Source organism: Dendrobates tinctorius, unplaced genomic scaffold (assembly GCF_039654945.1).
Source record: "Dendrobates tinctorius isolate UK_male_01 unplaced genomic scaffold, ASM3965494v1 ptg000172l, whole genome shotgun sequence".
NCBI classification, from domain to species: domain Eukaryota; kingdom Metazoa; phylum Chordata; class Amphibia; order Anura; family Dendrobatidae; genus Dendrobates; species Dendrobates tinctorius.
In genome coordinates, this window is record NW_027361839.1 from 5,566,521 (window position 1) to 5,578,823 (window position 12,303).

The 12,303-nt window shown below is 47.0% G+C and overlaps 1 protein-coding gene and 1 long non-coding RNA gene across 4 annotated transcripts in view; both read right to left on the minus strand.

Annotated features, from left to right (window-relative positions):
• The window catches only part of LOC141053911 (trafficking protein particle complex subunit 10-like), a 41,302-nt gene extending 38,804 nt beyond the window's left edge, over positions 1 to 2,498 (minus strand). For all 3 annotated transcript variants that reach the window (XM_073551081.1, XM_073551080.1, XM_073551082.1), the window contains exons 1-5: positions 2,302 to 2,498; positions 2,024 to 2,219; positions 1,682 to 1,793; positions 1,236 to 1,483; positions 1,002 to 1,148 (exon numbers count right to left, since the gene is read on the minus strand). In XM_073551081.1, the coding sequence (XP_073407182.1) occupies positions 1,002 to 1,148; positions 1,236 to 1,483; positions 1,682 to 1,793; positions 2,024 to 2,215 (699 nt within the window). In that variant the 5' untranslated portion in view covers positions 2,216 to 2,219; positions 2,302 to 2,498. The remainder of the gene's footprint in view (positions 1 to 1,001; positions 1,149 to 1,235; positions 1,484 to 1,681; positions 1,794 to 2,023; positions 2,220 to 2,301) is intronic.
• A 1,766-nt stretch (positions 2,499 to 4,264) lies between these two features.
• LOC141053913 (uncharacterized) lies at positions 4,265 to 11,971 on the minus strand. Its single transcript, XR_012221283.1, has 4 exons — positions 11,697 to 11,971; positions 6,866 to 7,217; positions 5,723 to 6,602; positions 4,265 to 5,546 (listed from the first exon to the last, which is right to left on the minus strand). It is a non-coding gene; the product is annotated as an uncharacterized lncRNA (long non-coding RNA).
• Between the last annotated feature and the right edge of the window lie 332 nt (positions 11,972 to 12,303).

The window sequence follows — 12,303 nt, forward strand, 5'->3', positions numbered from 1 at the left end:
TGTGACAGGCGGAACTACAATAGCACTTCAGTGCCCCCTGTTATGAGTTCATTTTCTCCTTCACCTCTGATGAACTCCCTCTGCTGGTGAAAGGAGGTAGTGAAATTGATCTGGATGGGAAGAACCTGTCATCTGAACAGGTGGAGTGTGATTGGACATCCGGAATTTCTGAGTGGATATAAGGCAGCCGCGCCCTACAGGGTTGCTGATGATCCTTTCTGCTCTGAGCTCTGGCATCAAGTTTAGTAACCTGTCTACTACCGGTAAAAGCTAAGTTTTTGCTCTGCTATTTTTCCATGAGATTTTGTCTGTTTACTTAGTGTTTGTGTTCAGCCTGCCCTGGTTGGAACTGGCTGAACTCCATTTTTGTCTCTAATCAGTTGATCTCTTTGCTCTGTCTTCAGAATATACCCGAGTGCTGATATAGTGATTTTGAAGTCTAGTGACTTCAGGGACTTTTCTATCAGACGTGTTGGCAGGGTTTTTTGGGTGATTGCAGCCAGCATCTTTTCTGTCCTTTCCTATCTAGTTAGTTGGACCCCATCATTTGCTCAGCCTGTCTTTCTGTCTGTGTTTTCATCTGTTTTTCACCGACAATACATGTTGGGGACTGTCTATTGCTTTGGGGTCTGCTCTGGGGCAGTTTAGATTTCCCCTTTCTTTCTTTAGGCTTATTTAGCTCTCCGGCTGTGACGAGGGGTCTAGGGCTCCGTAGGAACCCCCCACGGCTACTGTTAGTTGTGGTGTATAGGATCAGGGGTCTGCAATCTGCTAGCTACCAACCTCTCCGGTTTTCTGGATTTAGCTTGTGTTTTTGTTTTTTCCTCCTCCCGTGACTCATTCATAACAGCCCCCCATGTCAGACACACTCCAATAGAGCTCACCACATCAGTCCCTCCCTTCGTCGCCATTCCACACATCAGACCCTCGTTCTGCCACCACTCCCCACGTCAGATCTTCGTTCCACCAAACCCTTTCCAGAGTGCACACCTCACACCAACCTTCTCAGTGGCATAGCTCCATAGACCCACAGTGTGGGAGATATTGGCATCTAGCTGAGCCCTTTCACAGCAGCCCTCGATCCTCTGCAAAACTTCCAGACAGCTCAGGAACACCCAACAGTCCAAAGCCCCCGGGGGAACAGCCACCTGCAGGGTCAAACAAGGAATATATGAGTAGTTATCAAGTAAGCCATCATGATGGTCTGTGTGCAGAGCGGAAGCACCGCCACTCACCTCCAGCAGCTGCAGCTCTTGCACACAGTTATGGAGGAGCTCCAGAGCCCGGCCTGCAACCTCCCAGGGCCGCTGCAGGAAGAGGAGCAGGGTGCACTGGCGAGAGAAGAGGTAACTCCGCAGCTCCAGCAGGTTGGCCCGACTTTGCTGAATCAAGTCTCTTTTCTCCATGTCGATGGGTTTCCTTAGTGCAAGACCGTCCCAGCTCTGCACCGGCTGACAAAATGAACTGAGCCAGTTCGCCCCATCTGGTAAGATACATCACTAGGGTGAGTGCCAGGTTCATTAGGAAATGAGGAAGATATGGCTGACACTGCCCACAGTACAGGACGCCCGGGCAGGCAGAGTGACGGTGGTGACATTGAGCATATCCAGGGTCTAAAGGGACCACACAAACTGAAGACATAAAGATCAGGCAGAGCTTGGGTCGCTCTACGTCTACTCACCACCAGCACCAAAGTTCAGCACATACTGGGAGAAGAGAGCATCTAACTCGTCATACTGGACTAGAGCGTCCTCAAACTGCTGCAGCATCTCAAAGACAAAGGCCAACTCCTCCTGCAACCGAGACATCAGACCAAAAGACAATGCTGTGAGGGTGAGAGACTGCGATGAAGGGCCAGACATCAAACAAACTGCACCATGATGTGACAATCAGTCATCACCTCTGCTCTAGCCAAAACAAAACAGCTAGTGTGGTGGCCGCGGGTCTCTGGGGATTCCCACAGAGATCACAATTCCCCCACACAACTAGACAATAGGAGAGATAGTGCAGAACTCACACTGACCTGCACCATGAAGTAGTCACAGAAGCTCCACCCAGGCTCCGTCCTCTTCTCTCGGAGGGTTCTCATCTCGTCTTCAAAATGTCCAAGATTTCGGGTGAAGGAAGTAAGGAGCAGCGTGCGCAGCTTTGACAGAAAGAGAGACCAAGACTCCTGGGAGCGGGACGTGTCCTTCAGGGGGTCCACGACCACCATGCACCTGCAGAAGGGAAGATACTGATCCTGAAGCTGCAGCTACAGGGGGGCAGCCTGACCGATGTCACAAGCCCCCAAACCCTCACCTGTCGCTCTGCTTGTTGCAGAAGTCGCTGCGGATCCTGTCGGCAATGGACGTTCGAGGTAAGATGTTGGATTTGTTCTTTTTCTTGGACTCGCTCTCCACAACCACAATCAACCAGTCGGTGGAACCATGAGCGCGCAGCGAGTTCTGCCACTTGGTGAGGTCATCCTTGGTGGTGGCTTTATACACTTCCGTGTCCTGAGAAGAGTCAGAGATCGCAGGTCAGGGTACATAATGCGTCAGCACCAATGATACAGACTGCGCTGAAAACAGGGTGAATCCCACCACTACCAAGCCCAACGCCCCAAAGTTAAAGCAAGCGACGTCCAGAAAGCAGATGACACGAGTACACATAAGGGACTGGTCAGAGCGAAACCTCCTGAACCACAAAGTCCACCAGCAACCCTACCCGTCCACAGACATCTACAGGGCCACACCAGCAACGCCCCGTCCACCACCACAGCCTCATACACACAGGACTGATCACCAGCTGCATAGTAATACTGTCTACTGTACACACCTCATATGTAACATCTCATCCACCAGCACAGCCTCATACACACAGGACTGATCACCAGCTGCTTAGTAATACTGTCTACTGTACACACCTCATATGTAACAACTCATCCACCAGCACAGCCTCATACACACAGGACTGATCACCAGCTGCTTAGTAATACTGTCTACTGTACACACCTCATATGTAACATCTCATCCACCAGCACAGCCCCATACACACAGGACTGATCACCAGCTGCTTAGTAATACTGTCTACTGTACACACCTCATATGTAACATCTCATCCACCAGCACAGCCTCATACACACAGGACAGATCACCAGCTGCTTAGTAATACTGTCTACTGTACACACCTCATATGTAACATCTCATCCACCAGCACAGCCCCATACACACAGGACTGACCACCAGCTGCTTAGTAATACTGTCTACTGTACACACCTCATATGTAACATCCCATCCACCAGCACAGCCTCATACACACAGGACTGATCACCAGCTGCTTAGTAATACTGTCTACTGTACACACCTCATATGTAACATCTCATCCACCAGCACAGCCTCATACACACAGGACTGATCACCAGCTGCTTAGTAATACTGTCTACTGTACACACCTCATATGTAACATCTCATCCACCAGCACAGCCTCATACACACAGGACTGATCACCAGCTGCTTAGTAATACTGTCTACTGTACACACCTCATATGTAACATCTCATCCACCAGCACAGCCCCATACACACAGGACTGATCACCAGCTGCTTAGTAATACTGTCTACTGTACACACCTCATATGTAACATCTCATCCACCAGCACAGCCTCATACACACAGGACTGATCACCAGCTGCTTAGTAATACTGTCTACTGTACACACCTCATATGTAACATCTCATCCACCAGCACAGCCTCATACACACAGGACAGATCACCAGCTGCTTAGTAATACTGTCTACTGTACACATCTCATATGTAACATCCCATCCACCAGCACAGCCTCATACACACAGGACTGATCACCAGCTGCTTAGTAATACTGTCTACTGTACATACCTCATATGTAACATCTCATCCACCAGCACAGCCTCATACACACAGGACTGATCACCAGCTGCTTAGTAATACTGTCTACTGTACATACCTCATATGTAACATCTCATCCACCAGCACAGCCTCATACACACAGGACTGATCACCAGCTGCTTAGTAATACTGTCTACTGTACACACCTCATATGTAACATCTCATCCACCAGCACAGCCTCATACACACAGGACTGATCACCAGCTGCTTAGTAATACTGTCTACTGTACATACCTCATATGTAACATCTCATCCACCAGCACAGCCTCATACACACAGGACTGATCACCAGCTGCTTAGTAATACTGTCTACTGTACATACCTCATATGTAACATCTCATCCACCAGCACAGCCCATACACACAGGACAGATCACCAGCTGCTTAGTAATACTGTCTACTGTACATACCTCATATGTAACATCTCATCCACCAGCACAGCCTCATACACACAGGACTGATCACCAGCTGCTTAGTAATACTGTCTACTGTACACACCTCATATGTAACATCTCATCCACCAGCACAGCCCATACACACAGGACTGATCACCAGCTGCTTAGTAATACTGTCTACTGTACACACCTCATATGTAACATCTCATCCACCAGCACAGCCCCATACACACAGGACTGATCACCAGCTGCTTAGTAATACTGTCTACTGTACACACCTCATATGTAACATCTCATCCACCAGCACAGCCCCATACACACAGGACTGATCACCAGCTGCTTAGTAATACTGTCTACTGTACACACCTCATATGTAACATCTCATCCACCAGCACAGCCCCATACACACAGGACTGATCACCAGCTGCTTAGTAATACTGTCTACTGTACACACCTCATATGTAACATCTCATCCACCAGCACAGCCTCATACACACAGGACAGATCACTAGCTGCTTAGTAATACTGTCTACTGTACATACCTCATATGTAACATCTCATCCACCAGCACAGCCTCATACACACAGGACTGATCACCAGCTGCTTAGTAATACTGTCTACTGTACACACCTCATATGTAACATCTCATCCACCAGCACAGCCCCATACACACAGGACTGATCACCAGCTGCTTAGTAATACTGTCTACTGTACATACCTCATATGTAACATCTCATCCACCAGCACAGCCTCATACACACAGGACTGATCACCAGCTGCTTAGTAATACTGTCTACTGTACACACCTCATATGTAACATCTCATCCACCAGCACAGCCTCATACACACAGGACTGATCACCAGCTGCTTAGTAATACTGTCTACTGTACACACCTCATATGTAACATCTCATCCACCAGCACAGCCTCATACACACAGGACTGATCACCAGCTGCTTAGTAATACTGTCTACTGTACACACCTCATATGTAACATCTCATCCACCAGCACAGCCTCATACACACAGGACTGATCACCAGCTGCTTAGTAATACTGTCTACTGTACACACCTCATATGTAACATCTCATCCACCAGCACAGCCTCATACACACAGGACTGATCACCAGCTGCTTAGTAATACTGTCTACTGTACACACCTCATATGTAACATCTCATCCACCAGCACAGCCTCATACACACAGGACTGATCACCAGCTGCTTAGTAATACTGTCTACTGTACACACCTCATATGTAACATCCCATCCACCAGCACAGCCTCATACACACAGCACTGATCACCAGCTGCTTAGTAATACTGTCTACTGTACACACCTCATATGTAACATCTCATCCACCAGCACAGCCCCATACACACAGCACTGATCACCAGCTGCTTAGTAATACTGTCTACTGTACATACCTCATATGTAACATCCCATCCACCAGCACAGCCTCATACACACAGGACAGATCACCAGCTGCTTAGTAATACTGTCTACTGTACACACCTCATATGTAACATCCCATCCACCAGCACAGCCTCATACACACAGCACTGATCACCAGCTGCTTAGTAATACTGTCTACTGTACACACCTCATATGTAACATCTCATCCACCAGCACAGCCTCATACACACAGGACAGATCACCAGCTGCTTAGTAATACTGTCTACTGTACACACCTCATATGTAACATCTCATCCACCAGCACAGCCTCATACACACAGGACTGATCACCAGCTGCTTAGTAATACTGTCTACTGTACATACCTCATATGTAACATCCCATCCACCAGCACAGCCTCATACACACAGGACTGATCACCAGCTGCTTAGTAATACTGTCTACTGTACACACCTCATATGTAACATCCCATCCACCAGCACAGCCTCATACACACAGGACAGATCACCAGCTGCTTAGTAATACTGTCTACTGTACACACCTCATATGTAACATCTCATCCACCAGCACAGCCTCATACACACAGGACTGATCACCAGCTGCTTAGTAATACTGTCTACTGTACATACCTCATATGTAACATCCCATCCACCAGCACAGCCTCATACACACAGGACTGATCACCAGCTGCTTAGTAATACTGTCTACTGTACACACCTCATATGTAACATCTCATCCACCAGCACAGCCTCATACACACAGGACAGATCACCAGCTGCTTAGTAATACTGTCTACTGTACACACCTCATATGTAACATCTCATCCACCAGCACAGCCTCATACACACAGGACAGATCACCAGCTGCTTAGTAATACTGTCTACTGTACACACCTCATATGTAACATCTCATCCACCAGCACAGCCCCATACACACAGGACTGATCACCAGCTGCTTAGTAATACTGTCTACTGTACACACCTCATATGTAACATCTCATCCACCAGCACAGCCCATACACACAGGACTGATCACCAGCTGCTTAGTAATACTGTCTACTGTACACACCTCATATGTAACATCTCATCCACCAGCACAGCCCCATACACACAGGACTGATCACCAGCTGCTTAGTAATACTGTCTACTGTACACACCTCATATGTAACATCCCATCCACCAGCACAGCCCCATACACACAGGACTGATCACCAGCTGCTTAGTAATACTGTCTACTGTACACACCTCATATGTAACATCTCATCCACCAGCACAGCCTCATACACACAGGACAGATCACCAGCTGCTTAGTAATACTGTCTACTGTACACACCTCATATGTAACATCTCATCCACCAGCACAGCCCCATACACACAGGACTGATCACCAGCTGCTTAGTAATACTGTCTACTGTACACACCTCATATGTAACATCTCATCCACCAGCACAGCCTCATACACACAGGACTGATCACCAGCTGCTTAGTAATACTGTCTACTGTACACACCTCATATGTAACATCCCATCCACCAGCACAGCCCATACACACAGGACTGATCACCAGCTGCTTAGTAATACTGTCTACTGTACACACCTCATATGTAACATCTCATCCACCAGCACAGCCCATACACACAGGACTGATCACCAGCTGCTTAGTAATACTGTCTACTGTACACACCTCATATGTAACATCTCATCCACCAGCACAGCCCCATACACACAGGACTGATCACCAGCTGCTTAGTAATACTGTCTACTGTACATACCTCATATGTAACATCTCATCCACCAGCACAGCCTCATACACACAGGACTGATCACCAGCTGCTTAGTAATACTGTCTACTGTACACACCTCATATGTAACATCTCATCCACCAGCACAGCCCCATACACACAGGACTGATCACCAGCTGCTTAGTAATACTGTCTACTGTACACACCTCATATGTAACATCTCATCCACCAGCACAGCCCCATACACACAGGACTGATCACCAGCTGCTTAGTAATACTGTCTACTGTACACACCTCATATGTAACATCTCATCCACCAGCACAGCCCATACACACAGGACTGATCACCAGCTGCTTAGTAATACTGTCTACTGTACATACCTCATATGTAACATCTCATCCACCAGCACAGCCCCATACACACAGGACTGATCACCAGCTGCTTAGTAATACTGTCTACTGTACACACCTCATATGTAACATCTCATCCACCAGCACAGCCCATACACACAGGACTGATCACCAGCTGCTTAGTAATACTGTCTACTGTACACACCTCATATGTAACATCTCATCCACCAGCACAGCCTCATACACACAGGACTGATCACCAGCTGCTTAGTAATACTGTCTACTGTACATACCTCATATGTAACATCTCATCCACCAGCACAGCCTCATACACAGAGGACTGATCACCAGCTGCTTAGTAATACTGTCTACTGTACACACCTCATATGTAACATCTCATCCACCAGCACAGCCTCATACACACAGGACTGATCACCAGCTGCTTAGTAATACTGTCTACTGTACACACCTCATATGTAACATCTCATCCACCAGCACAGCCTCATACACACAGGACTGATTACCAGCTGCTTAGTAATACTGTCTACTGTACACACCTCATATGTAACATCCATCCACCAGCACAGCCTCATACACACAGGACTGATCACCAGCTGCTTAGTAATACTGTCTACTGTACACACCTCATATGTAACATCTCATCCACCAGCACAGCCTCATACACACAGGACTGATCACCAGCTGCTTAGTAATACTGTCTACTGTACACACCTCATATGTAACATCTCATCCACCAGCACAGCCTCATACACACAGGACTGATCACCAGCTGCTTAGTAATACTGTCTACTGTACACACCTCATATGTAACATCTCATCCACCAGCACAGCCCCATACACACAGGACTGATCACCAGCTGCTTAGTAATACTGTCTACTGTACACACCTCATATGTAACATCTCATCCACCAGCACAGCCCCATACACACAGGACTGATCACCAGCTGCTTAGTAATACTGTCTACTGTACACACCTCATATGTAACATCTCATCCACCAGCACAGCCTCATACACACAGGACTGATCACCAGCTGCTTAGTAATACTGTCTACTGTACATACCTCATATGTAACATCTCATCCACCAGCACAGCCTCATACACACAGGACTGATCACCAGCTGCTTAGTAATACTGTCTACTGTACACACCTCATATGTAACATCTCATCCACCAGCACAGCCTCATACACACAGGACTGATCACCAGCTGCTTAGTAATACTGTCTACTGTACACACCTCATATGTAACATCTCATCCACCAGCACAGCCCCATACACACAGGACTGATCACCAGCTGCTTAGTAATACTGTCTACTGTACACACCTCATATGTAACATCTCATCCACCAGCACAGCCTCATACACACAGGACTGATCACCAGCTGCTTAGTAATACTGTCTACTGTACACACCTCATATGTAACATCTCATCCACCAGCACAGCCTCATACACACAGGACTGATCACCAGCTGCTTAGTAATACTGTCTACTGTACATACCTCATATGTAACATCTCATCCACCAGCACAGCCTCATACACACAGGACTGATCACCAGCTGCTTAGTAATACTGTCTACTGTACACACCTCATATGTAACATCTCATCCACCAGCACAGCCTCATACACACAGCACTGATCACCAGCTGCTTAGTAATACTGTCTACTGTACATACCTCATATGTAACATCTCATCCACCAGCACAGCCCTCATACACACAGGACTGATCACCAGCTGCTTAGTAATACTGTCTACTGTACACACCTCATATGTAACATCTCATCCACCAGCACAGCCCCATACACACAGGACAGATCACCAGCTGCTTAGTAATACTGTCTACTGTACACACCTCATATGTAACATCTCATCCACCAGCACAGCCCCAGACACACAGGACAGATCACCAGCTGCTTAGTAATACTGTCTACTGTACACACCTCATATGTAACATCTCATCCACCAGCACAGCCCATACACACAGGACAGATCACCAGCTGCTTAGTAATACTGTCTACTGTACACACCTCATATGTAACATCTCATCCACCAGCACAGCCCCATACACACAGGACAGATCACCAGCTGCTTAGTAATACTGTCTACTGTACATACCTCATATGTAACATCTCATCCACCAGCACAGCCCCATACACACAGGACTGATCACCAGCTGCTTAGTAATACTGTCTACTGTACACACCTCATATGTAACATCCATCCACCAGCACAGCCTCATACACACAGGACTGATCACCAGCTGCTTAGTAATACTGTCTACTGTACACACCTCATATGTAACATCTCATCCACCAGCACAGCCTCATACACACAGCACTGATCACCAGCTGCTTAGTAATACTGTCTACTGTACATACCTCATATGTAACATCTCATCCACCAGCACAGCCCCATACACACAGGACAGATCACCAGCTGCTTAGTAATACTGTCTACTGTACACACCTCATATGTAACATCTCATCCACCAGCACAGCCCCATACACACAGGACAGATCACCAGCTGCTTAGTAATACTGTCTACTGTACATACCTCATATGTAACATCTCATCCACCAGCACAGCCCCATACACACAGGACTGATCACCAGCTGCTTAGTAATACTGTCTACTGTACACACCTCATATGTAACATCTCATCCACCAGCACAGCCTCATACACACAGGACTGATCACCAGCTGCTTAGTAATACTGTCTACTGTACACACCTCATATGTAACATCTCATCCACCAGCACAGCCCCATACACACAGGACAGATCACCAGCTGCTTAGTAATACTGTCTACTGTACATACCTCATATGTAACATCTCATCCACCAGCACAGCCCCATACACACAGGACTGATCACCAGCTGCTTAGTAATACTGTCTACTGTACACACCTCATATGTAACATCTCATCCACCAGCACAGCCTCATACACACAGGACAGATCACCAGCTGCTTAGTAATACTGTCTACTGTACACACCTCATATGTAACATCTCATCCACCAGCACAGCCCATACACACAGGACAGATCACCAGCTGCTTAGTAATACTGTCTACTGTACATACCTCATATGTAACATCTCATCCACCAGCACAGCCCCATACACACAGGACTGATCACCAGCTGCTTAGTAATACTGTCTACTGTACACACCTCATATGTAACATCCATCCACCAGCACAGCCTCATACACACAGGACAGATCACCAGCTGCTTAGTAATACTGTCTACTGTACACACCTCATATGTAACATCTCATCCACCAGCACAGCCTCATACACACAGGACTGATCACCAGCTGCTTAGTAATACTGTCTACTGTACATACCTCATATGTAACATCTCATCCACCAGCACAGCCCCATACACACAGGACTGATCACCAGCTGCTTAGTAATACTGTCTACTGTACACACCTCATATGTAACATCTCATCCACCAGCACAGCCCCATACACACAGGACAGATCACCAGCTGCTTAGTAATACTGTCTACTGTACACACCTCATATGTAACATCTCATCCACCAGCACAGCCCCATACACACAGGACTGATCACCAGCTGCTTAGTAATACTGTCTACTGTACACACCTCATATGTAACATCTCATCCACCAGCACAGCCTCATACACACAGGACTGATCACCAGCTGCTTAGTAATACTGTCTACTGTACATACCTCATATGTAACATCTCATCCACCAGCACAGCCTCATACACACAGGACTGATCACCAGCTGCTTAGTAATACTGTCTACTGTACACACCTCATATGTAACATCCATCCACCAGCACAGCCTCATACACACAGGACAGATCACCAGCTGCTTAGTAATACTGTCTACTGTACATACCTCATATGTAACATCCCATCCACCAGCACAGCCTCATACACACAGGACTGATCACCAGCTGCTTAGTAATACTGTCTACTGTACACACCTCATATGTAACATCTCATCCACCAGCACAGCCCCATACACACAGGACTGATCACCAGCTGCTTAGTAATACTGTCTACTGTACACACCTCATATGTAACATCTCATTCACCAGCACAGCCCCATACACACAGGACTGATCACCAGCTGCTTAGTAATACTGTCTACTGTACACACCTCATATGTAACATCCATCCACCAGCACAGCCCCATACACACAGGACTGATCACCAGCTGCTTAGTAATACTGTCTACTGTACATACGTCATATGTAACATCTCATCCACCAGCACAGCCCCATACACACAGGACTGATCACCAGCTGCTTAGTAATACTGTCTACTGTACATACCTCATATGTAACATCTCATCCACCAGCACAGCCCCATACACACAGGACAGATCACCAGCTGCTTAGTAATACTGTCTACTGTACACACCTCATATGTAACATCCCATCCACCAGCACAGCCTCATACACACAGGACAGATCACCAGCTGCTTAGTAATACTGTCTACT